At 41.9% G+C, this 27,562-nt stretch overlaps 1 protein-coding gene across 1 annotated transcript in view; it reads left to right on the plus strand.

Annotated features, from left to right (window-relative positions):
• pls3 (plastin 3 (T isoform)) overlaps positions 1 to 8,941 on the plus strand; it is a 93,569-nt gene extending 84,628 nt beyond the window's left edge. The window contains exons 15-16 of the mRNA XM_052020764.1: positions 6,849 to 6,973; positions 7,743 to 8,941. Of these exons, the coding sequence (XP_051876724.1) occupies positions 6,849 to 6,973; positions 7,743 to 7,875 (258 nt within the window). The 3' untranslated portion in view covers positions 7,876 to 8,941. The remainder of the gene's footprint in view (positions 1 to 6,848; positions 6,974 to 7,742) is intronic.
• Positions 8,942 to 27,562: the final 18,621 nt, after the last annotated feature.

Below are 27,562 nucleotides of genomic sequence, written 5' to 3' on the forward strand. Positions count from 1 at the left end.
CCCTCATCCTCTGTCTCTCCAACGAGAAAAGGCCGAGTTCCCTCAACCTGCTTTCATAAGGCATGCTCCGCATTCCAGGCAGCATCCTTGTTAATCTCCTCTGCACCCTTTCTATGTCTTCCACATCCTTCCTGTAGTGAGGTGACCAGAACTGAGCACAATACTCCAAGTGGGGTCTGACCAGGGTCATATGTAGCTGCAACAATACCTCTCGGCTCCTAAATTCAATTGCACAATTGATGAAGGACAATACACCATATGCCTTCTTAACCACAGAGTCAACCTGCGCAGCCGCTTTGAGCGTCCTATGGACTCGGACCCCAAGATCCCTCTGATCCTCCACATTGCCAAGAGTCCTACCATTAATACTATATTCTGCCATCATATTTGACCTATCAAAATGAACCATTTCACAGTTATCTGGGTTGAAATCCATCTGCCACTTCTCAGCCCAACTTTGCATCCTATCTATAATCCCGCTGTAACCTCTGACAGCCTTCCAAACTATCCACAACACCTCCAACCTTTGTGTCATCCGCAAACTTTCTAACCCACCCCTCCACTTCCTCATCCAAGTCATTTATAAAAATCACAAAGAGTAAGGGTCTCAGAACAGATCCCTGAGGTACACCACTGGTCACTGACCTCCATGCAGAATATGAACCTTCAACAACTACTCTTTGCAATGTGGATCCAGAATTGGCTGGCCCACAGAAGGCAATGTCCCTTTGGATCCCATGGCTTGCATGGGGTACCTTACCAAATGCCTTGCTGAAATCCAGATACACTACATCTACTGCTCTCCCTTCATCGATATGTTTAGTCACATCCTCAAAAAATTCAGTCAGGCTCGTAAGGCAGGACCTGCCCTTGACAAAGCCATGCTGACTATTCCTAATCATATTATACCTCCCCAAATGTTGATAAATCTTGCCTCTCAGGATCTTCTCCATCAGCTTACCAACCACTGAGGTAAGACTCAATGGTTTATAATTTCCTGGGCTATCTCTACTCCCTTTCTTGAATAAGGGAACAACATGCACAACCCTCCAATCTTCTGGAACCTCTCCCGTCTCCATTGATGATGCAAAGATCATCGTCAGAGGCTCCGCAATCTCCTCCCTCGCCTCCCACAGCAGCCTGGGGTACATCCCATCCAGTCCTGGCGACTTATCCAACTTGATGTTCTCCAAAAGTTTCAGCACCTCCTCTTTCTTAATGCTCAAACTTTTCAGCCTGCTGCAAGTCCTCACTATAATCCCCCAGATCTTTTTCTGTAGTGAATACTGATGTAAAGTATTCATTAAGTACCTCCGCTATTTCTTCTGGATCCATACACACTTTCCCACTGCTGCACTTGATAGGCCCTATTCTCTCGCATCTTATCCTCTTGCTTTTCACATACTTGTAGAATGCCTTGGGGTTTTCTTTAATCCTGCCTGCCAAGGCCTTCTCATGTCCCCTTCTGGCTCTCTTAATTTCTTTCTTAAGCTCCTTCCTGTTAGCCCCATACTCTTCCAGATCTCTAACATTACCTAGCTCTCTGTACCTTTTGTAAGCTTTTTCCTTTTGACTCTATTTATTATTATTGCCTTTGTACACCACGGTTCCTGTATCCTCTTGTGACTCCCCTGTCTCATTGGAACATGTCTATGCAGAACTCCACACAAATATCCGCTGAATATTTGCCACATTTCTTCCGTACTTTTCCCTGAGCACATCTGTTCCCAATTTAAGCTACCAATTTCCTGCCTAAGAACCTCATAATTCCCTTTACTCCAACTAAATGCCTTTCTAGTCTGTCTGTTCCTATCTCTCTCCAGTGCTATTATAAAGGATATAGAATTATGATCACTATCTCCAAAGTGCTCTCCCACTGAGAGATCTGACACCTGACCAGGTTAATTTCCCAACACCAAATCAAGCACAACCTCTCCTCTTGTAGGCTTATCTACATATTGTGTCAAGAATCCTCCTGAACACACTTAACAAACTCCACCCCATCTAAACCCCTCGCTGTATGGAGATGCCAATCGATGTTTGGGAAATTAAAATCTCCCATCACAACAACTGTTATTTTCCCACCTTTTTAGGATCTGCTTCCCTACCTGCTCCTCGATATCCCTGTTACTATTGGGCAGCCTATATATTAAGAAAAACATCCAGTAAAGTTATTGATCCCTTCCTGTTCCTAACCTCCACCCACAGAGACTCTGTAGACAGTCCCTCCATGACGTCCTCTTTTTCTGCAGCCGTGACACTATCTCTAATCAACAGTACCACTCTCCCACCTCTTTTGCCTCCCTCCTTGTCCTTTCTGAAACATATAAAACCCAGCACTTGAAGTAACCATTCCAGTCCCTGAGCCAGCCATGTCTCTGTAATGGCCACCACATCGTAGCTCCAAGTATCGATCCAAGCTCTAAGCTCATCCGCCTTGTTCACAATACTCCTTGCGTTAAAATAGACACATCTCAAACCGGTCTGAACACGTCCCTTCTCTATCACCTGCCTATCCTCCCTCTTGTACCTACTACTAGCTTTCCCTATTTGAGAGCCAAACACCTCTTCCCCAGTCTCTCCAGTTGGGATCCCACTCCGCAACCTTTATTTAGTTATTTATTCCTTTATTTAGTTCCTCTTGTTAGAAAAAGAAGACACCAATTTGGGATCTGTTTTCAAGAAATTATCTATCTACCAAATGAACCTCATGAGTTAAACGGTCAGTGGCAGCATGAAAAATGAATAGCTTGAGGATAGGAAAAAGGATATAGTGGTAAACTGTTGTTTTCAGCATGGACATAGCAGACATTTCAGGGCTCTGTACAGCAGATGTGGGGATGATGTTTCACCTGGCTGGGGAGTATAGAACCAGGGGTCTCAAACTCCAGGTAAGTGATCAGCCATTCAGGACAGAGGTGAAATGAAAGTTCTTCAGCTGAAGGTGGTGAATCTTTGGAAGTCACTACCCAGCAGGGTTATGGAGGCTCAGTTACTGAATATTTTCAAGGCAGATCAATAAATTTTTAGATATTCAGGAAATTGATAGACTTACCTTGGGTGCCACTTAATTGCACTAAGACTAAAAGGTCATTCTTAATCTTGCTGAATAGCGGAGCAAGCATGAGGGTGAACAATGACTGCTGATCCAACATTTCTCCAAATGGAGAAAAGCAGCAATATTTAAAATGGGAACAGATACTCTGATCTTTTTCATTACCCAAATAAAAGAGCTTGCTCATTTCAACTGAATGGTTAAAGTGAGAGGGTCTGTCTCGTACTATTGAATCATAACAAAAAGAGACAAAGCACTTGGCTCATTTTATCCATGCAGGTTAGGGGGGAAAACTACCTCGCCTAATCCACCTTCCAGCACTAGATCAGCCACCCTGCAGGTCCTTTCTCCAATACGCACCCACATTGCTTAAATGTGATGAGGGTTTCTGCCCCCATCACCCTTTCAAGCAGCAACTTCCAGATTGCTATCACCCCTCTTGGTTAAAAAAAAATCTATTTCCTCATCTCCTACCTCCTAATCCTTCTACCAATTACTTAAAATCTATTCCCCCTGGTTTTTGCCCCATCTGGGGAAAATAGGTCCTTTTCATGTACTCTATTTAGCCCCTTTATAAATGTATACACCTTAATTATGTCTTCCTTTGCCTTTTTCTGTTGCAAAGGAAACAACTCTATCTTTCCTCATTTCTAAAATTTTCCAGTCCTGGCAATGTCCTTGTAAGTCTCCTCTACACCCTCTTCGAATATCAGGAAGTGTGATCAAACCAGTGATGTAGCACAATCTCCCTGTTCTTATGAAAATCAAAAAAAGCTGCAGATGCTGCAAGTCTGAAATATAAACAGAAAATGCTGGAAGAACTCACCAGGTCAGGCAGAATCTGGAAAGAGAACATTTCAGGTTAAAGACTTTTCATCATTATTGATGCTGCCTGAGCTCCTTGAACTTACGTTTTCTGATTCCTCTTATTAGGAAAAAATTACAGCATGGAAGGAGGCCATTCAGCCCACTGAATCCCAATTGACTTTTGTGTAAGAACAGTCCAGCTAGCCCCCCGCCCCACAACCTTATAAATTCTATTACTTTAAGATACTTTCCAGCTCCCTTTTGAACACTACAATTACATCAGCCTCCACTACTTTCCCTCGCAGTGCATTGCAGATCCCAACCAGCTGCTGTATCAGTAAGTTCTTCCTTGTGTCAGTTTTGGTTCTTTTGCTATTGTGTCCCCAGGTCCTTGACCCTTCTGCTCTGTCTGTATCTTGCATATGTTTAAATACTTCTATCAAATCCTTTGCATCTTCCTTAAAAAAAACAATCCCATCTTCTCCAGTTTTTCCACAAAACTAAAGTCCCTCATTCTTGGGATCATTTTAGTAAATCTCATCTACATCCTCTCCAGAGCTTTTACACTTTGCTGAGGTGTGCTGCCAAGAACAGGACACAGTGCTCCAGTGTTTTATAATGATTCATTATGACTGACTTGTCCTTGGACTCTATTCCTTTGTTTATAAAATGCAGGATCCTGAATGCTTTTTAAACATTTTCTCATTCACTCCTAGTTTAAACAAACTCTGCATACATACTCCAGGTCTCTGTTCTTGTAGTTTTGGGACTGTGCCCTCTGGTTTATATTGCCTCTTTTCGTTCTTCCTACCACATTGTAGTACATTATTGAGCATTAAGTGTCATCTACCATCCATCTGCTACAAGTTATCCATATCATTGAAGTCTGCTACTGTCCTCCTCACAGTTCACTACAGTTTTCTTTCATCTGCAAATTTGGAAATTATGCCAAGCCAAGTCCAAATCATTATTGTGTATTAAGAAAAGCAGTGGCCCTTGTACTGACTCCTGGGGAACTTCACTGTACTTTGTTTGTAAACCAACCCTGTTGCTACTCTATTTTCTATTACGTTACCAATTTTCTACCATAGCTGATACAGATTATTTTTATTACATAAGTCACATCTTGTTTTATGTTCCAGATTCCAGCATCTGCAGTCTCGTGTCTCCATCTTGTTGGGAAGCCTATTATGTGGCACTTATCAAGTGCCTTTTGGAAATCCATGTGTACCACTTCCAACATACTTCCCTTATTAAACCTCTCCTTTATTTCATTAAACATCTGTCAAATTAGTTAGGCAAGCTCTGCATTTAACAAATCCATGCTAGTTTTCTCTAATTAATCCGTGCCTGACCAAGTGACTGAGTCTGTCCCTGATTATTGTTTGTAAAACTTTCCCCAGCAGCAAGGTTAAACTGACTGGTCTGTAATTACAAGGATTACCCCTAAACCTGTTTTTTTTTAACAAGACTGTAATATTTGTAGTTTTCCAGCCCTTGACCACTCCCCAGATGTTTGGAGGATTATGGCCAATTCTTGTGCAATTTCCTTGTTTATTCCCCTCAGCAGCCTAAGATGCATCCCAACTGCTCCAGGTGATTTATCTACTTTAAGTGTAGCTAGTCCCTCCATTTACTCCTCTTTATCAATTTTTAGTTTATCTAGAATCTCAACAACATTTTCCTTTGCTGAGACTCTAGTATTTTCTTCCTTAGTAAAAACTGATAGTACCTTGGCCATTCCCATCAACTCTGAGTAGATTTCCTTTTCCCTTTTCATGTACAACCCCAACTCTCCTGGTACTATCTTTTTCCTGTCGTACATTTTTGAATTCAATGTGCCTTTTTAACCAGCTTATTTACATATCTTTTAAGCAAGCTGGGTTTTTTTTCAAGGATCTGTGAACATACTCCCCAGCCTACCTCTTCTTCCACACGAGGCAATTTTATTGTATACTCTCATCTTGTGCTGTCCCAGATGCAATACCTTGCATTTCTCTGGATTAAATTCTATCTGACACTATCTGCCCAACACTTGTCAAACCACTTACAGTGTATCTTTGTGTAGTCTTAAAGCTTTCCTCCTCTCTGTCAACCACATGGCCACTTATTGTCTCATCTGCAAACTTTGTCATGCCCCTCATGCTCAAGTCCAATTCATTAATGCATTTTATGAAAAACAAAGGAGCAAGTGCTGAACTCTGGGGAACCCTTAATGGTAACTGCCTTCTGGTCACTGAAGTACACAGTGTATATTATGCTTCCTACCATTGACCCAATTTTGGATCCAATTAGCCTCTTGGATCCCATAGATTTTTTTTACTTTTTTTAAACCATGCTCAGCGATTTAAAATGGCAGATGTGCTACCTTGTGGTGTAGTGGCAGTGATTTAGAAGGAGAAAACCTACAGTGTATATCATTGCCCAGTGCTTTAGCTTCTCCTGGTGTCAAATTTGTTTGTTGATTTGTGTTCTCTTGCTTCTAATGCACTGTAGTGTGTTCTAATGTGGTCAGGGACTTGAGTACGTAGTGCTGATCTTTCAAGGTTGCATTGAGGGATGTGTCATCTTATAGGTTTGATGCTGAATCCTGGAATAGTCTGCCTGTTGAAGTGAATGTATAGTATCCCATGGAACGTTTTTCAAAATGTAGAACCTTAACATCAAAGGGAGATCTGTCTTTCAACCAGCACAGTCAATGTTATCTTGGGCTCTGGGAAATTGAAATTATTTAAAACCTTATTGTGTGAAACCTGGCAAATGTATTTACCTAAACAACAACCGTAAAGGTAATTAAATTTTCTGCAAAGTACTTTGGGATATCTTGCAAGGTGAAAGGAATTATAAAAATGTTTTAATTTTTTCTCAAATGTAACAAAACAAATATTCAAGGTGCTTCAAAAACGTGCAAGGGAAAAACGGGAATATAATATCAAAGGATAGGAAATGTAATAATTCATCATCTGAAAGAACTATTTTTACACAGGATAAGAACTTAAGTTCGAGCTTGCCTGTTCTGGATTTGATTGATGCCATTCAACCTAACTCTGTTAACTATGAACTGGTGAAAACTGGGAACCTTTCTGATGAAGATAAGCAAGAGAATGCCAAGTACGTAGCCTGAACTTCACTGCCACTTTGCAACAAAATTTTTCCTGTAATTGCATGTCAAGTCTGCTGTGGATGAGTAAACAAAAACAAGTTTTTACACTCAGTCCTCGTTATCTGCGATTTTGCTGCCTGTGGATCCATGTACTCAGGAGGTTTGCCCCAAGCCACATCTCAAATTTTTAAGAATAAATATATCGCTACACATTGAGGAACATTGTATAAATAGGATGATCAATTTTTAGACCACTTGTGACAAGCAGCTGCTTGCTGATCTGATTGAGAGCCATCTTTGTTCACACAGCTGTGCCTTGTGATTTTTAAAACTGATCACTGCACCTAAGTTTAAATATATTCAATGAAAGTAGCTATTATCATTTACTCTTGGGTATTTAAATGTCTTAATGGGTGCTAATACTTTTAGGACATTATAGGCAATATTTGTGTTTATTTGGGTACACAGGAGAGGGCCTTTGTAGAATCCACATTTTCCATTATCTGTGAGAAGCCTCTGTCCCTATCCCTTGTGGATAATGAATAAATAATAAAGTAAACGGCTTTGCAATTTTAGTGCATGACAATGCAAGTGGGTGAAAGTATAGCATATCCTAAATAAGTTTTACATGTTTTACCTGAATTTTCAATTTTCTGTGCCAAGCAGCATAATTATAAAGTACTATGTGGTTTTATGTTAATTGACGATAGTTAAATGAAATGAGCACTGCAGATTAAAAAAAAGTAGAGTGGGATCATATGTTGCCTTTCTCAACAGATATGCTGTATCAATGGCCAGAAAAATTGGAGCCCGTGTATATGCCCTTCCAGAAGACTTGGTGGAAGTGAAGTCCAAGATGGTTATGACTGTTTTTGCCTGTTTGATGGGAAGAGGAATGAAGAGAGTGTAAAAGAAAGACATTGAATTATGAAGCAAATAATTGGCCTTTCAGATATTTCCAGGTTGAAATATGCTGTTGGCAGAACTAGTTTTCTTTTTATCTGTTTCCAAGAGTGGAGCAAGGTGCCTGGAAAGGAGATGATTGCATATATTTTTTTCTTGAAGTGATAATGCATTAATTTAGCAAAGTACATAATGAAATGTATTCATATATAAATACAGATGCCAACATGCTACATTATATCAGCACCATCAGGATTTTATCTCCTCAGTGAGAATATGGGGCATGTATCGTGGTCAGACATGGATCATGCTGGGCTTTATTTTTGTAGTTAGCTTAGTTTGATTTTGGGTAATGGTATTGTAATCAAGGTTATAGTTGGGTGGTAATTTTTGAGCAAAAACCAATGATATGATTTATACATATATTGACAATCACCTCTGTTGCATTTTTCTCTTCTGTGTAATATTCACTGAACATATTCAAATCCAACATTGATACATTTCAGTGACGCTCAGTTTGTAATATAAAAGAAGTTAACATTATTTTTAAAGTTTGCAAAGAGGATTATAGATCAGAAACATAGACTTCTTTCCCCTCTCTTGACTGATGCTTTCTATAGTTGAAGCATTTTCTGAGAGTTTTTTGGTGAAGGTTACATGCCCCCCACTTCCCCCCCCCCCCCCCCCCCCCCAATCTCCATTTAGATACTGGCTTCAGTACATTCCATAGTCCAAGCAATTATGAGTTGACATTTTACCATGTTTCTTTGTCTTAAGATTGTTTAAAAAAAAAACAAAGCAAAAGCTGCATGAGAGATGCATTTTATTTAAAATATTACGCAATAATTTTATGCAGAGAAGTGCCAAAGTTCTTGCGTTCTGAGAACTGTGACAGAATTAAATGTGTTGGAAATGTGGGACCTTTGAGATGCTTTGGTACAAAGCTTGAGATGTTTTAAGTCCAGGGATTTAGCATTTACTAATCTAAATTTTAATTGCGTGCATAGCTTTCATTAATATTATATGGTAATGGTGGCAAAAGTTGAAAAAATTAAAAGTTTGATATGTATATGACTTGTGTGTGCACTTTTCCACTCTGTAAAATATTCCACTTCCAGGTTGAGCAGAAAAAGCAAAGAAGAACCCAACAGATTTCATCTATTCAGTTTTCAGAGATTGACTCTGACTCAAGTGATACCCATTTTATGAAATGGGTAACACTGGATGGTCCTCAACTCTTCTATAGTTCAGGTTAGGCTTAAATCATCTGAAGAATATTAGTTGAGGTAAAGTGAGAAATATTTAAATGATTTTATCCATGCAAGATTTGAAATGGTTCTTCATTATTTTCACCCATTATGATTTTGGGAATAGCAAGATAATGCCAAATTCAGCCTGTGTCACACACTCACCTCTCCATGGTTGTTGGTGACAGCCTTCCAGTCATAGAAATACCTGTTAACCATTACCCTTTGCTGCTTGCTACTGAGCAAATCTTGGATCTAATTTCCCACTCTCCCTTGGATTCCATGGGCTTTACATTTTTGTTTGGTCTGTCACGTGGGACCTTGTCTAGAGTGCTGCTAAAATCCACGTAGACCACATTAAATGCACCACCCTGAATGACTCTTGTTAACTTCAAACAATGGAATCAGATTAGTCAGACAGAACTTTCCCTTAAAATTTCTCTGCTGACTGTCTCTGATCAATTAGAGCCTTTCTGAATGAAGTTTTTTACTGTTTTGGAATGAATTCCAATAATCTGCACACCATTTAAATCAATTGTTACTACTTGGTTTAGCCTTGCCTTCCTTTGTAAACAATGGTACAACTATCTGCTGATCTCCAATCCTATTGCACTGCTCTTGTGACCTGGAAGGATTGAAAAGTTGTAGTCAAAGCATTGCATTTTCCCCTCTCTCTGCTTTTACAGCATAGGAGAGATTTCATCTGGTTCTAGTGATTTATCCATTTTCAAAAATGTTCAGCTACTTAAAACTTCATCTTCTGCTATGTTTATCCCAATCGATTCATCACACGTCTGCCTTCAGCAACATTATGCCTCTGTTTTGTGAAGATAGTGGCAAAATATTCATCATCCACCTCCACACACACATTACTTTTTTAATCCCTAATAGGCCACCTTAGTTATCCTCTTGCTCTTTACGTATTTAAAACATCTCTGGATATTCGTTGATTCTACTTGCCGGTACTTACTTCACTCCTCTTTTCCCAATTTCCCTTTTAATTTCGCCTACACAATGTGCTCTTCCAGGCTTTCTGTTGCAGTGAGCTTTCAATGTCTGACTGAAGGTTTCCCTTTTTTGGCTTATCCTATTCTTCATCCATCTTGTTGGAGAGTTATAAATTTGGCAGTGCCACCTTTTTTAGTAGGAGCATGTTTACCCTGAAATCCTTGAATGTCCTTAAATGCCTTCCATTGCTCTGATTCTGAGTTAACTTCAAGTAACTGTTTCCAGTCCATCTTTGTTCAACCATTTCAGTATAATAAGATCAGCCTCACTTAGAACCTTATAGAAACTCTATTCCTATTTTATCTTCATCACTGAAGTCACTGAACACAATTGGGTCTAGGAAACTACCCTGGGGAATTCTGGTGTGATGTCGTGTGGCTGGAATGATTGAACTTCAAAAACTACAGCCACATCTCCTTTGTATGGGATATGAATTCACAGAGGACACTGGTGTTCTTGTAGACGCTTCAATGACAGCCTCTTACCATGAAGGCCAACCCATTTGTCAGATTACTTTCTCCAGTTTTTTTTACTCATTTCTGGCTGGATGAACATGGAGCTTAACTTTTTACAGGATTTCTTCTGGCATCCATAGCCAGTTTTAAGTGGGGTATCCCTGGGGAGTGATGACTGGAATCCCACTTTGAGACAATTGATTTAAGGTTCTGAAGAAGAGATGTGTCTGACTCTTTAAAGGAAATTTCATCTTGAGCCTTCAGAGATCTTTTGTGAGTGAAAGTGACCTCATAATTTGGACCATGTAGTTGAAAACCTCATCAAAAATGGTTAATGCCACATTTAATGTAATTTTCATCTGTGCATCACTGGTCTTTTGGGTATTATGCCAGCTAATTTCTTGGCCATTGTGCATTTGAGCAAAGCTCCTGGGTAAATGATAAGTTGTATTTCTGGTCAGTTACATCTTGATCATATGTCCTTCATTCCAAGTTGTCTATATTAGTACCTTGTTCCACTCTAGCCTTTTCCCATCATTCCTTTCACTTTATCAGCATAAACTTGCTCATAATTGCACATTACCTAACTTACCCCATTAAAGTACTTAGAATATTTGTCTCGACTAGATGCAAAATCAGGTTCGTTATCACCGACATATGTCATGAAATTTGTTTTGTGGCAGTAGTACAGTTCAAGACATAAAAAATTACTGAGAGTTACAAAAATAAATAAATAGTACAAAAGAGGAATAACGAGGTAGTGTTCATGGGTTCATAGACCATTCAGAAATCTGATAGCGGAGGGGGAAGAAGTTGTTCCTGAAATGTTGAGTGTGGGTCTTCAGGCTCCTGTACCTCCTTCCCCAATGGTAGTAACTTGAAACTTGATAGTTCCACAATTTCACCTCTCCTTGGGTAAAGTTTCTTTTGAATTCTCTGTGCAGTGTCTTGATGCCAATTTTATATTGATGCCCTCTAGGAGAAACACAAAAAGTAGGGCTGTAGAATGATAAAGTTAATTACAATTAATCAGGCTGTGGAATAGGTGGGCAGGTGTGCATGGGGAGTGCAGTTTTCTGTTAACCTCTGTAATTTCAAATAATGTTTTATCTGGCTGACACAGCCAATCAAAACCTTTTTAATGTTAAAAACTATAAGGTCATCCTTCAGCCTTCTGTTTGCAATAGAAAAGATGTGCTCTGCAACAGATTTCGTAGTCACAGGGCACAGAAACAGGTCCATCAGACCACAAAATCCACACTGATTATCGAGTACCCATTTACATGAATCTTATTTTATTCTCCCCACATTCCCATCAGCTCTCCCAGATTACACCTCTTGCATACATTCTGGGCAATTTATAGTGAACAATTAAATCTACCAACCTGCATGTCTATGGCATGTGGGAGGAAACTGGAATACGTGAGGGGAAATACACATGGTATAACAGGGAGAACATACAAACTCTAGACAGTGCTGGAGGTCAGGATTGAACCTGGGTGGTTGGAGTCGTGAGGCAGCAGTGCTACTGTACTGCCCACAGATGATTACGGAACTTAAAAAAAAGAAAAATGGATGATGGAAATGAGAAATAAAACAAACTGCTGGAGATACTCAGCTGGTCAGGCAACAAATCTGGAGAGAAGAACAAAGTTGACATATCTGGTTCATGATGATTCATGCAAACAAGCAGTGGAGAGATGGGAGGGCTGGAAAGGTCCAACAGAATGTCTGTGGTGGGATGTGGACCATGATTGTCAGGGTTCCACAATTACTGTCGGTGCCCTCTGTGACAGGGTGTTGAATGCTTTTTAATTATATCTGATGTGTCTGAAGGAGTATAAAGAGAGAAAAAATGCTGGAACTGAGAAACAGAATGTGCTCGCTGGAAGTCTGAAATAAAAGAGAAGGTTGGAGATAGGCAGTCTGTGGAAGAGGAAAAACTGAATTAATGTAACATGGAAGAGATTACAACAAATGGCCACTTTTGATACAAACAGGACAGGCTAGTTATCTGACATCAATGAATTCAGTATTGAGTCCGGAGAGCTACATAGGAGCCTAGACAGAAGATGAGGTGCTGTTCCTTCAGATTTCATTGGAACTGTGCAGCAAGTCAAAAAACAGGATAGAGTGGGAATGGAATGGAACCTTAAAGTGAAAGGCAAGAGAAAGCACAAGGTCAACTTTGCAGGCTGAAAGGAGGTGTTTTGCAAACCAGTCAGCCAATTTGCATTTGGTTTCTCCAGTGTACAGGAGACCACACATTGAACACCACATGCAGTACAATAAATTTGAGAAGTGCATGTAAATTGCTGCTTCACTTCAAAGGACTGCTTGGGACCCTGTAGGTGGGAAGGGAAGAGATACCGCATCTCCTGTTATTTGCATGATTAAGTGCAGTGAGAAGAAGAATGGTTTGTGGAAATGGAAGAGCGAATCAGAGTATCAGGGATACTATTACAGCTGCAGAAAGGGTGGATAATGTAGAAGGATCCTCTCTAGAGTCAGTATGGGTGGAAGTTAGGAACAAGGAAGGAGCAGTTACTCTACTGGGAGTATTCCATAGGCCCTCAGGTAGCGGCAGGGATACTGAGGTACAGATTGGGAGGCAGATTTTGGAAAGGTGCAAGAATAACAGGGTTGTTATCATGGGAGACTTCAACTTCCCAAATATTGATTGGCACCTGCTCAGTACCAAAGATTTAGACGGGGCAGAGTTTATTAAGTGTGTGCAGGATGGATTCCTGTCACAGTATGTTGACAGGCTGACTAGAGGGAATGCCGTATTAGATCTAGTATTAGGTAATGAACCGGGACAAGTGACAGATCTCTCGGGAAGATATCTAATTGGGGAAGGGCAAATTATGAAGCTATAAGGCTAGGACTGGCGGGAGTAAACTGGGATGACATTTTTGAAGGGAAATGTGCTATGAGGATGTGGTCGTTGTTCAGGGATCTCTTGCAGGATGTTAGGGATAAATTTGTCCTGGTGAGGCAGAGAAAGAATGGTAGGGTGAAGGAACCCTGGGTGACGGGAGGTGGAACAACTAGTTAGGAGGAAGAAGGCAGCATACATAAGGCTTAGGCAGCAGGGATCAAATCAGGCTCTTGAGGATTATAGGGTAGCAAGGAAGGAACTTAAGAAGGGGCTGAGGAGAGCAAGAAGGGGACATGAAAAGGTCTTGGCGAGTAGGGTTAAGGAAAATCCCAAGGCTTTCTTCACTTATGTGAAGAGCAGAAGGATGATGAGAGTGAAGGTAGGACCAATTAGAGACAAAGGTGGGAAGATGTACCTGGAAACTGTGGAAGTGGGTGAGGTTCTCAATGAATACTTCTCTTCAGTATTCACCAAGGAGAGGGGCCTAGATGACGCTGAGGGCAGTGTTGGTAAGGTTAATGTTCTGGAGCATGTAGATATCAAGAGAGAGGATGTGTTGGAGCTGTTAGAAAATATTAGGACAGATAAGTCCCCAGGGCCTGATGGAATATTCCCCAGGCTGTTCCGCGAGGGAGGAGATTGCTGAACCATTGGCTAGGATCTTTGAGTCCTTGTTGTCCACGGGAATGGTACTGGAGGATTGGAGGGTGGCAAATGTTGTCCCCTTATTCAAAAAAGGTAGAAGGGATAGTCCAGGGAATTACAGACCAGTGAGCCTTGCGTCTGTGGTGGGCAAGCTGTTGGAAAGGATTCTTAGAGATAGGATCTATGAGCATTTAGAGAATCATGGACTGATTAGGGACAGCCAGCATGACTTTGTGAAGGAAAGATCATGTCTTGCAAGCCTGATAGGGTTCTTTGAGGAGATGACCAGTGCAGTAGATGTGGTCTACATGGATTTTAGTAAGGCGTTTGACAAGGTTCCACATGGTAGGCTTCTTCAGAAGGTCAGAGGGCATAGGATCCAGGGAGGCTTGGCTGTAGAAAGCAGAGGGTTGTGGTGGAAGGAGTGCATTCAGATTGGAGGGGCTGTGACTAGTGATATCTCACAAGGATTGGTTCTGGGACCTCTTCATAACATTTATTAATGACTTGGATAAGGGGGTAGAAGGGTGGGCTGGCAAGTTTGCAGACGGCACAAAGGTTGGTGGTGTTGTGGATAGTGTGGAGGACTGTCAAAGATTGCAGAGAGATATTGATAGGATGCAGAGCTGGGCTGAGAACTGGCAGATGGAGTTCAATCCAGAGAAGTGTGAGGTGGTACACTTTGGAAGGACAAACTCCAAGGCAGAGTACAAGGTTAATGGCAGGATTCTGGGGAGTGTGGAGGAGCAGAGGGATCTGGGGGTTCATATCCACAGATCACTGAAAGTTGCCTCACAGGTGAATAGGGTAGTTAAGAAAGCTTATGGGATGTTAGCTTTCATATGTCATGGGATCGCGTTTAAGAGCCGTGAGGTAATGATGCAGCTCTACAAAACTCTGGTTGGACCACACTTGGAGTACTGTGTCTAGTTCTGGTCGCCTCATTATAGGAAGGATGTGGAAGCATTGGAAAGGGTGCAGAGGAGATTTACCAGGATGCTGCCTGGTTTGGAGAGTATGCATTATGAGGAGAGACTAAGGGCTTTACTTTTTAGAGAGAAGGAGGGTGAGGGGAGACATGATAGAGGTATACAAAATATTAGGAGTAGACAGCCAGCGCCTCTTTCCCAGGGCACCAATGCTCAATACAAGAGGGCATGGCTTTAAAGTAATGGGTGGGAAGTTCAAGGGAGATATCAGAGGGAAGTTTTTTACCCAGAGAGTGGTTGGTGCATGGAATGCGCTGCCTGGGGTAGTGGTAGAGGCAGATACGTCGGTCAAGTTCAAGAGATTGTTAGATAAGCACATGGAGGAATTTAAAATAGGGGGATATGTGAGAGGAAGGGGTTAGATAGTCTTAGGTGTGGTTAAAGGTTGATACAACATTGTGGGCCGAAGGGCCTGTATTGTGCTGTATTGTTCTATGGTTTCTATGGTTGATGGAGGAAAAATCCCTTTAACGTGCTGATAGGGGACCAGAAGATGTACAGAGGCATGCAAAAGTTTGGGCACCCCTGGTCAAAATTTCTGTTACTGTGAATAGTTAAGTGAGTAGAAGATGAACTGATCTCCAAAAATTCATAAAGTTAAAGATGAAACATTCTTTTCAACATTTTAAGCAAGATAAGTATTATTTTTGTTTTGTACAATTTTTGAGTGAAAAAAGGAAAGGAGCACCATGCAAAAGTTTGGGCACCCCAAGAGATTTGTGCTCTCAGATAACTTTTACCAAGGTCTCAGACCTTCATTAGCTTGTTAGGGCTATGGCTTGTTCACAGTCATCATTAGGAAAGGCCAGGTGATGCAAATTTCAAAGCTTTATAAATACCCTGACTCTTCAAACCTTGTCCCAACAATCAGCAGCCATGGACTCCTCTAAACAGCTGCCTAGCACTCTGAAAATTAATATAAATGATGCCTACAAAGCAGGAGAAGGCTATAAGAAGATAGCAAAGTGTTTTCATGTAGCCGTTTCCTCAGTTCATAATGCAATTAAGAAATGGCTGTTAACAGGAACGGTGGAGGTCAAGTTGAGGTCTGGAAGACCAAGAAAAATTTCCGAGAGCACTGCTCGTAGGATTGCTAAAAAGGCAAATCAAAAACCCCCGTTTGACTGCAAAAGACCTTCAGGAAGATTTAGCAGACTCTGGAGTGGTGGTGCACTGTTCTATTGTGCAGCAACACCTGCACAAATATGACCTTCATGGAAGAGTCATCAGAAGAAAACCTTTCCTGCGTCTTCACCACAAAATTCAGCGTCAGAAGTTTGCAAAGGAACATCTAAACAAGCCTGATGCATTTTGGAAACAAGTCCTTTGGACTGATGAAGTTAAAATAGAACTTCTTGGCCGCAATGAGCGAAAGTACGTTTGGAGAAAAAAGGGTGCAGAATTTCATGAAAAGAACACCTCTCCAACTGTTAAGCACGGGGGTGGATTGATCATGCTTTGGGCTTGTGTTGCAGCCAGTGGCATGAGGAACATTTCACTGGTAAAGGGAAGAATGAATTCAATTAAATACCAGCAAATTCTGGAACCAAACATCACACCATCTGTAAAAAAGCTGAAGATGAAAAGAGGATGTCTTCTACAACAGGATAATGATCCTTAACACAACTCAAAATCCACAATGGACTACCTCAAGAGACACAAGCCGAAGGTTTTGCCATGGCCCTCACAGTCCCCCGACCTAAACATCATTGAAAATCTGTGGATAGACCTCAAAAGAGCAGTGCATGCAAGAAGGCCCAAGAATCTCACAGAACTAGAAGGCTTTTGCAAGAATGGGCGAAAATCTCCCAAACAAGAATTGAAAGACTCTTAGCTGGCTACAGAACGCGTTTACAAGCTGTGATGCTTGCCAAAGGGGGTGTTACTAAGTATTGACCATGGAAGGTGCCCAAACGTTTGCTTCGGGCCCTTTTCCTTTTTAGTTATTTTGAAACTGTAAAAGATGGAAATAAAAAAGTAATCTTGCTTAAAATAGTATTGGTTTATTATTGTCACTTGTACCGAGGTACAGTGAGAAACTTGTCTTGCATACCGATCGTACAGGTCAATTCATTACACAGTGCAGTTACATTGAGTTAGTACAGAGGGCATTGATATAGTACAGGTAAAAACAATAACAGTACAGAGTAAAGTGTCACAGCTACAGAGAAAGTGCAGTGCAATAAGGTGCAAGGTCACAACAAGGTAGATCATGAAGTCTCATTGTATAAGGGAACCGTTCAATAGTCTTATCACAGTGGGGTAGAAGCTGTCCTTAAGTCTGGTGGTACGTGCCCTCAGGCTCCTGTATCGTCTAGCCGATGGAAGAGGAGAGAAGAGGGAATGTCCTGGGTGGGTGGGGTCTTTGATTATGCTGGCTGCTTCGCCAAGACAACAAGAGGTAAAGACAGAGTCCAAGGAGGGGAGGCTGGCATCCGTGATGCACTGGGCTGTGTCCACAACTCTCTGCAGCTTCTTGCGGTCCTGGGCAGAGCAGTTGCCGTACCAAGCCGTGATACATCCAGATAGGATGCTTTCTATGGTGCATCGGTAAAAGTTGGTGAGAGTCAAAGGTGACAAACCAAATTTCTTTAGCCTCCTGAGGAAGTAGAGGCGCTGGTGAGCTTTCTTGGGCATGGCATCTATGTGATTTGACCAGGACAGGCTGTTGGTGATGTTCACTCCCAGGAACTTGAAGCTGTCAACCCTCTTAACCTCAGCACCATTGATGTAGACAGGTGCACGTACACCGCCCCCTTTCCTGAGGTCAATAACCAGCTCTTTTGTTGACATTGAGGGAAAGGTTGTTGTCATGACACCATTCCACTAAGCTCTCTATCTCCTTCCTGTACTCCGCCTCATCGCTCCTTGAGATACGGCCTACAAAGGTGGTGTCATCTGCAAACTTGTAGATGGAGTTAGAGCAGAATCTGGCCACACAGTCATGAGTGTATAGGGAATAGAGTAGAGGACTGAGGATGCAGCTTTGTGGAGCACCAGTGTTGAGAATAATCATGCCGGAGGTATAGCTGCCTGTCCTCACTGATTGCAGTCTGTTTATTAGAAAGTCAAGGATCCAGTTACGCAGGGAGGTGTTGAGTTCTAGGTCTCGGAGTTTGGTGACAAGCTTGCTTGGGATTATTGTAGTGAAGGCAGAGCTATAGTCAATAAACAATAGTCTAACGTAAATGTCTTTACTGTCCAGATGCTCCAGAGCTGAATGTAGGGCCAGGGAGATGGAGTCTGCTGTAGACCTGTTTCGGCAGTAGGCGAATTGTGTGGGAGACTGGAGTTCATGCGTGCCATGACCAACCTCTCAAAGCACTTCATGATGGTGGATGTCAGAGCCACAAAGAAATGTGTCATCTTTAACTTTATACCTTTTGGAAATCAGGTCACCTTTTACTCGCTTAGCTATTCACAGTAACAGAAATTTTGACCAGGGGTGCCCAAACTTTTGCATGCCACTGTATCTTGTGGTGGAAAATATAGAGGATGATCCACTGAATATGGAGGCTAGTGTGGATGGGAATTGATAATGTGGAACCTTAACTTTGCTGTCTTTGAGGAGAGGAGATGTTGAGAGCCCTATTAACCACAGTAGTGGGGATGCCATAGTTAAGAAAAGGCATCTGAGAAGCACTAGTGTAAAAAGTTTCATCATCAGGACAAATAAAACAGCTGGAGAATAGCAGATGCCATATAACATGGATAAATATTTAAAGTGATAGATTAGGAAACGTTAACATACAAAGGCACCTGGGTGTCCTTGAATATCATTGAAAGCAATACAAAGGAGCAGCAAGCAGTTAAGAAGGCAGATGGTATGCTGGCCTTCATTACACAAAATTGTCTTAGTACAGTTACACAGCCTTGTTGAGATCACACCTGGAATATTATACTGAAGTAGTTTTGGTTTCCTAACCTAAGAAAGGATATACTTTCTATACCTGAAAGAATGTCCAATAAAGGTTCACCAAACAAATTCCTGGGATGGCAGAGTTGTTGTATGAGGAGAGAATGGATTAATTAGGCTTGTAATGTTACAGTTTAAACAAATAAGAGGAGAGCTCATTGAAACAATCAAAAATTCCAACAGAGCTCAACACCCCTGACTTGTGTGTGCATGTATGTTGGGATAGGTGGTCTAGAACCAGGGGTCACAGTCTCAGAATATGGGATAAGATATTTAAGACTGAGATGAGGAGAAATTTCTTCTATCAGGTGATGGTAACCTGTGGAATTCTCAACCACAGAAGAAAGTGGAGGCCAAGTCACTGAATGTATCTAAGAAGGAGACAGATAGATCATTGGACACAGAAAGCAACAATGGGTATTGGGAAAGAGTGGAAATATGATTTTGAGATAAAATATCAGCCATGATCATTGAATGGCAGAGCAGGCTCAAAATTACGCAAGGCCAACCCCTGCTTCTATTTTACCACATTTCTATGGAAATGCACCAACTATTAAGAATAGGGGAGCTCCTGGTAAATAAAATAATGATGTCCTGATGCAGGGTCTTGATCTGAAACGTTGACCATTTGTTTGTCTCCGTAGATGCTGTTTGACCCACTGAATTCTTCCAGCAGTTTATCTTTTGCTGCTGATTCCAGCGTCTCTTAATGATATTCTTTGAAGTTTAATTTTATCAGAAATCTCAATTGCACTGACGATAGGTAAGTTTGAGAGTAGATCTAACTGGAGTATTAGAGTCATACAGCACGGATACATGACACAGAGATACATGAAAAACACATTAATTCTTTTTGCATGGAGTTATGCAAATGTGTTTCTGAGTTTCTGTGTGATCACAATTCAGAATTGGGACAACCAATTTTAAAAACTTATGGGCAGTAGTTTTTTGGCATATGGCTGGCATAACTTGTGGTGGTGGGTTGTCTTATGGGGAAAGCTGGATAGGCCAGACTTGTATTTGCTAGAGTTCAGAAGTATGAGAAGCAACTTGATTGAAACATACAAGATCCAGAGGAGTCTTGACAGGATGGATGTGGAGAGAATATTTCACTCTGAGAGAATCTAAAAGTAGGGGTTATTGTTTAAAAAAATGGAGTCATCCATTTAAGGCAAAGAGATGAGGTGAGCTTTTTTACGTCAGGTGGTTGAGAGTCTTTGGAACTGTCTACCTCAAAGGGCAGTGAAAGGAGAGTCACTGAATATTTTTAAGGCAGAAGTAGATAGAAAGATACCTGACAAGGAGGTGAAAGGTTTCCAAGGGTAGTCAGCAATGAGATCAGCTGTGACCTTATTAAATGGCAGAGCAGGCTTGAGGAGCTAAGTGGCACAGTCTTGCTACTAATTTGTATGTCTGCACGTATAGATAAAATGTCCGATTGATGCTTTGAAACTGTGACACCATAGTTACAAATTCCAGCTGAAATTAAGCATTCTTATCACTAAAAAAGTTTGAAATTTGCAACCTTCTGATTCCCTTTCCTATAAAAACAGGCTATTCAGTGCTTTGAGTCTGTTCCACCATTTGTCGTGATCGTTGCTGATCAAACCTAACACTATTTTCATGCACCATCTCTCATTATTCTGTACTTTCAAGAAATACATCAGTCTCTGTTTTGAATAAACTCATTGACTGAACCACTTCAGCCCTCTGAGGAAGAGAATTTTAAAACTTAACACCTTCTGCATGAAGATATGTCTCTTTGTCTCAGTCCATAAGGGTCCTTTCTCAGTCGATGATTTTTGATTCTGGACTCCTCAGCCAAAGGAGACATCTTCCCTGTATCTGTCAAGTGCTAAAAATCTTTGTACACTTCAATGAAAGCTTAAGAGAATACAGGCCTAGTCGGCTCAATCTCTCCTCAGACAGCAAACCAGGACTCCCAATAACCAATCTGGTGAATCTTCATTGCATTCCCTTGCTTTCAGTGCCTGCAGATCGGCTCTCACTGACTTGTGTACAAGTGAGGAAGTAAAGGGTTAAGAAACTGTGACTGACTATGTCTATACACATAGCTGATGGAAAAATAACTTGCAAGCAAGAGCAGGCAAGCTACTGACTCAGCTAGGTGATAACTGCTGTGTCCAGGACCTTGGCAGCAGGCCAATATACTAGATGATAAGGGTGGTGGGTGTAATAAACAGACTGGAGGAAGCTTGTTTTAAACAATGAGGGTGAGACCTGTCTTTGAATCTCTTGATTATAACTCAATTATGTTGGACGATAGGTGCAATGTCTGTTTTTGGTTCTCTGAGGCCTGACCGAAACTCATGGAGCCGAATTTATTAAGTGTGCGTGACAATATCTGCACAAATTACTGTCTGCTGCTCCGGACTGCGGAGACCTCCGATAAAGACTCTACATGAGAGTTTGAGGAGAATTCTCCCGCAGTATACTGCTAATAAATGCACTTTAACGGAATTAATCTGTGGCACTGTGTTACTTTGCAGCAGACAGGAGTGGGAACTTAAAATTGGGATAACACAAGGTTACCTTGTTCTCTTTGACATCAGATTTGCCAGTCTCTTACCATTTAAAAGATACTCTGCTTTTTGCTTCTGTGCACCAAAAATGGATAACTTCATATATTTCCAATTATATTGCATCTGCAATGTTCTTGCCCACTCATTCAGCTTGTCTACAACCCCTTGAGGCCTCTTTACATCTTTCTCCCTGCTCACAATCTCAACTACTTTTGTATCAAAACAAACTTTTGTCCCCTCAGCCGAATCATTACCATCAATCATGTTCAGCTGGAGCCCCAACATTGATCCTTGCAGTACCATGCTCGTCAAAGCCCGAGAACAATCCATCTCTTCCCACTCTGCCTTCTGTATGATAACCTATTCTCAAGACATAACAGTATTTTATCCAACTGGAATCTTTGACCTGAAATGTTAACTCTAGGTTATCTTTCTACACATGCTGTCTGACCTGTTGAGTGTCTACAGCAATTTCAGTTTTGCTTTGGAATTATTGCCTTCCAGTCTCACTACCTTCTCTAGTACAGTAAAACTCAGATAATTTGACATGCTTGAGATGTCAGATCTATCCTGGGCCCAGCACATATGAAGAAAGCATGCCAGCACCTCCACTAAGAAGTTTAGGTAGATTTGATATGTCATCAAAGACTCGAACAAACATTTACAGATATGCAGTGGAATGCATTCTGACTGTTGCATCATGACCTGGTATGGAAGCTCCAATGCACAGTAATGCAAGAGAGTAGTGGACTCTAATAGTTCCACCACGAGTACAGCTCACTACCATTGGGGACATCTCAAGAGGTAATGTCTCAGGAAGGTGACATCCATCATTAGGGACCCCCGCCATCCAGGCCAGGCCCTTTTCTCGATGCTGCCATCAGGCAGGAAGTATAGGAGCCTGAAGACCCACACCTCAAGGTTCAACAATAGCTTCTTCCCCACTGCCATCAGGTTCTTGAATCGACCCGAAGAACCTCAACACTACCTCAGACTATATTTCTTTTTCTCTCTCTCACTCGTGTCATTATGTTTATTTTGTTGTGTAAGTTATGTATAATTTATGTTGATTGGTAATCGGTTTATTATTGTCACATGTAGCAAGGCACAGTAAAAAAACTTTGTTTTGAATGCCACTCATACAGATCAGTTCACCACATCAGTACATGGAGGTAGTACAAGGGAATAGCAAATAACAGCATGCAGAATAAAGTATAATTTAAGCTGATGTTAACTTCTGTTTGTCATGTTTGTAACATACTGTGCTGCTGCTGCAAAAAGCTAATTTTCATGGCATTTATACCCTGTGTATGCAAGCCTCTTGGCAATAACCTTGAACTTAACATTATTTTCTATTAATACTCCGACACATTTTCAGTTTAGTCTTCTTAGATGTTACACAGTATTATAATAAATTTTCTAGTGAACCAGGTAAATTCAAAGAAAGTACAGGAAGTGCAGGAAACTTTACCCAGTGTGTGGAAAGGGAGCATGGCAAACATTACCTGCTGAGCCAGATGCCGAACCATTGGGATTTGTGAGTAGATCATGGATTATCTGAGCTTTACTGTATTTCTTTTTACTGATGACAGAAATACAAGACTGCAGATGCTATAATTGGAGCAAAAAACAAACTGCTGGAAGAACTCTGCAGCTCAGGCAGCATCTGTGAAGGCAAAGTGATAGTTAATGTTTCAGGTTGAGACCCTGCCTAACAATTGGGATTGCAGAGGGGATATAACCAGTATAAAGAAGTGACAGGGAGGGTTGAGACAGTGGCTGTCAGGTGGAACCAGGTGAGCAGGGGAATGATGGGCAGATGCAGCCAGGTGGGGGAGGTGGAGTTGGGAGATGGAGGCTAGTGGGTGACAGGTAGAGACAGATAAGGGGAGAGAAGAAAAGGTTGCAGATAGGGGAGGGGAGAGTGGAGGTAGAGACGGAAGCTGGAAGACAATAAGTGGAACAAGAGAAAGGAGGAATGATGGGCAGACGAAACAAGTTGGTGGAGGGGATAGGAGACCCAGTAGGTTAAGTGTGTGGGTGATAGATAGAACCAGGTGGGGGAAGGTAACGCAACTAGTTGACAGGGGGCTGGTGGGGGTAGGGGAATTGAGAGAATCTAGGTGGATCAGAAGGAGAGAGAAAGGAGCACAAGAAGTGCGGGTTACCTGAAATTGGAAAAATTCGATGTTCATATCATTGGGTTGTAGACAATCCAGGTGGAATATGAGGCTTGTGTTTGTGTTTGGCCTCACCCTGGCAGTGGAGAAGGCCAAAAACAGGTTGGAATGGGAAGGGGACTTGAAATGGCATGCAACCAGGAGCTCAAGATGGCCACTGCAGACAAAGTGCAGGTGCTCAGGTAAGCGGTCATCTAGTCTATGCTTGGTCTTGCCAGTGTAGAGGAGGCCACATCACTAGCACTGAATACAATAGACAAGGTTGGAGGAGGTGCATGTGAATCTCTGCCTCACCTGGAAGGGCTGTTTAGGTCCCTTAATGGTGGTGAGGGAGGGAGTGTAGGGACAGATGTTAAATCTCCTGCAGTTGCAGGGGAAAGTGCCAGGGGACAGAGAGGGGTGGTTGGGAAGGGATGAGCAGACCAGGGAGTCATGTACCAATGTATGGAATGATCTGTCTGGTCGGCATGCAAACAAAAAGCTTTTCACTGTATCTTGGGACATGTGACAATAATAAACGAATTCCAATTCCCTGTGGAAAGCATAAAGGGATAGGGAGGGGAAGATGAGACTGATCATGTAGCATCTGGTGGAAATGACAAGGAATGACGTGCTGGGTGCGGACGCCAATAGGGTAAAGGAGTAAGGACTAAGGGAAGTGTATCTGTGTTCTGTCTAGGGAGAGGTGGGGTGAAAGAGGAAGCCACGTTTCCTGGAAAAGGAGGACATGCCAGAAGAACCATAGAACCATACAGCACAAAACAGGCCCTTCGGCCCACCATGTTGTGCCATCCATCAGACCACCCTCACACTACCTAACCCCTTCCTCCCGCATATCCCTCTATCTCACATTCCATATGCCTATCCAACAAGCTCTTGAACCTGTTCAATGTATCTGCCTCCACCACCACCCCAGGCAGTGCATTCCATGCACCAACCACTCTCTGGGTGAAAAACCTCCCTCTGACATCTCCCCTGAACCTCCCACCCATAACCTCAAAGCCATGACCTCTCGTCTTGAGCATTGGTGCCCTGGGAAGGAGGCGCTGACTGTCTACTCTATCTATTGCTCTCAATATTTTATATACCTCTATCATGTCTTCTCTCATCCTCCTCCTTTCCAGTGAATAAAGCCCTAGCACCTTAAGCCTCTCCTCATATTCAATACCCTCCAATCCAGGCAGCATCCTGGTAAATCTCCTCTGCACCCTCTCCAATGCCTCCACATCCTTCCTACAATGAGGTGACCAGAACTGAACACAGTACTCTAAGTGTGGCCTAACTAGAGTTTTGTAAAGCTGCATCATCACCTTGCGGCTCTTAAACTCAATCCCGCGACTTATGAAAGCCAACATCCCATTGGCCTTCTTAACTGCTCTTTCCACCTGTGAGGCAACTTTCAATGAACTGTGAAGCTTCAATCCAAGAACAGATGCGGCATAGACAGAGAAACTGAGAGAAAGGGATGGCGTCCTTACAAGAGACACGGTGGGAGGAGGTGTAGTCCAGGTAGTTGTGGGAGTTGGTAGGTTTATAATAAATGTCAGTGGATAGTTTGTCTCCTGAGGTGAAGATAGAGAAATCCAGAAAGGGGGGAGAGGTGTCAGAAATGGTCCAAGAGAATTTGAGGGTGGGGTGGAATTCGTAGAAAGTTGATAAAACTAATGAGTTCTGTTGTCGATGTATCAGAAAAAGAGTTCGGCGGTCGTGGACTGTTCCACCTTGCCAACAAAAGGATAGCTATATCTAGGGCCCATGGCTGCACCTTTGACTTGGAGAAAGTGAGAGGAATCAAAAGAGAAAAAGTTCAGGGTAAGAACAATTTCTGTCAGGCAGATGAATGTTAGTAGAGGGGAACTGGTTAGATCTATGTTCTAGTGTCGTCCTGAAATTAATTTTCCCCTTCTGTCCGCTGTAAGTAACACAGTGCCACGAGGTCGATTTGAACAAATACCTTTATTAGCAGTGCACTGTTAGGAGGATTCTCTTCAGCACTCACTAACAGTCGCTTCCCGAGTTCTCCTCGCACAAAGGGCAGACAGACATTTATACAGGAATTGTCACGCACATCCCATGCATACAGCGCCGCGAGTTTCGGTCAAGCTATAGAGATCCGAGACAGATATCACACCTCTTGTCTTAGTATAATTGAGTTATAATCAAGGCATTCAAAGGCAGGTATCACCCTTCATTGTTTAGACCAAGCCTCCATCTCGATGTTAATTACACCCAGTATCGCCACAGTCTGACATAACGGAATGGTCCATTACCCGAAACAAAGGCAGTTAACATACTTAACATTCCAACTTAACTAGTGGGTCAGCAGCTTGCTAGTCCTTGCTAGAGAAATATAAATGCATCTATCTATCTATCTATCTATCTATCTATCTATCTATCTATCTATCTATCTATATATATATATATATATATATATATATATATATGTATACACACACACATATATATGTTTTGTTTACCAGTTATAGGTATGGTTGCAATTCTTAACCCTTCAGTTCCTCACTAGAAAGAAGCAGAGGGCCCTAAGACAGTCCTGTTGGGAAAGTAGGTGTGTAGGGAGTGGCCATCCAGTGAGGATGAGATGGTGAGGGACAGGGAATCGAAGTTGTCAAAACGGTGGAGGACATGTGAGGTGTCCTGGGTTGAGGTGGGAAGGGACTTGACAAAGAGACATTACATAAGTCAGGAGGGGAGTAAAGAGGAGATAAGTTCAGTAGGGCAAGAGCAATTTATGAATGTGAGGTTCACCAGAATGGTTCTTTGAGGTGTGAGGAGTTGTCGTTTGAGAAAATAGACAAGTGAACTCACTGAAATAGATAAAAATTCACAGGGGCTTGATGCTTCCCCTGGAGTTTCCAGAACCAGTCTCATAATAAGGGGAAACCACTCAGGATTGAGGTGAGGAGAAATTAGTTCATTTAGAGCAGAGGTTTTCAACCTGTGGTCCGCGGACCCTTGGGGGTCTGCGGCGGGTTGCCAGGGGGTCCGCGAGCAAGCCAAGAAAAAAAATGGAAAAGTGACCTGTTACAGCTTACTTGCTTGCTCCAGTCTTCCACTATTCAGAAAATCAGCCATATCTATTCTATCTGTTTTTGGCGACACTCTTAGAGACTTAGGCGGTGTTCCCTTCTGGTAAGCTGCTACTTAATATTCGATTTGTGTAGTCAGAGTAGTCAGTAGTGTTCACTACTCACTACTACTCTGTTGTGCACTGTAGTGTTAGCGAGACTGAGTGATGTTGTTGGTGTGCCTTAATAATATTGCTTACTTACCGTGCATTTATGCCACAGTGACATCACTGTTAAACGAAAAGTGCGCAAGGGTGTAAATTTTAAATTAGTTTTGATAATTTTGTTTATCAGTAATAGTAATTAAACTGTCCAGCGTGTATTGCTGAGTATGGAGAAATTTCTGAAGAGAAAAGCTGATAAGAAAATGGAAGATTCTGATGTCAAAGGGGATAAGGGTGACCGAAAGAGAAAACAACGCAAGTACCATCCAGAATACATTTCATATGGCTTCATCACAGTGGGGACAAATGCGGACCAACCTCTCTGTGTTGTGTGTTTGCAATCACTGTCCAACGATGCAATGAAACTAGCGAAATTGAAGCACCATTTAACAACAGTGCATCCAGATATTCCCAGTAAGCCGAAGGAATATTTTGAGCGGCAAAAGGAGCTGTACCTCAAGCAGAAAGGCAAAATGACAACCCGTGCCACTGTAAATGAGAAGGCTCTTCACGCATCATATTTGGTAGCATTACAAATAGCACGTTCCAGAAAGCCTCACACAATTGGAGAAGAACTTAT

This window comes from Pristis pectinata, chromosome 8, assembly GCF_009764475.1.
Source record: "Pristis pectinata isolate sPriPec2 chromosome 8, sPriPec2.1.pri, whole genome shotgun sequence".
Lineage (NCBI taxonomy): Eukaryota > Metazoa > Chordata > Chondrichthyes > Rhinopristiformes > Pristidae > Pristis > Pristis pectinata.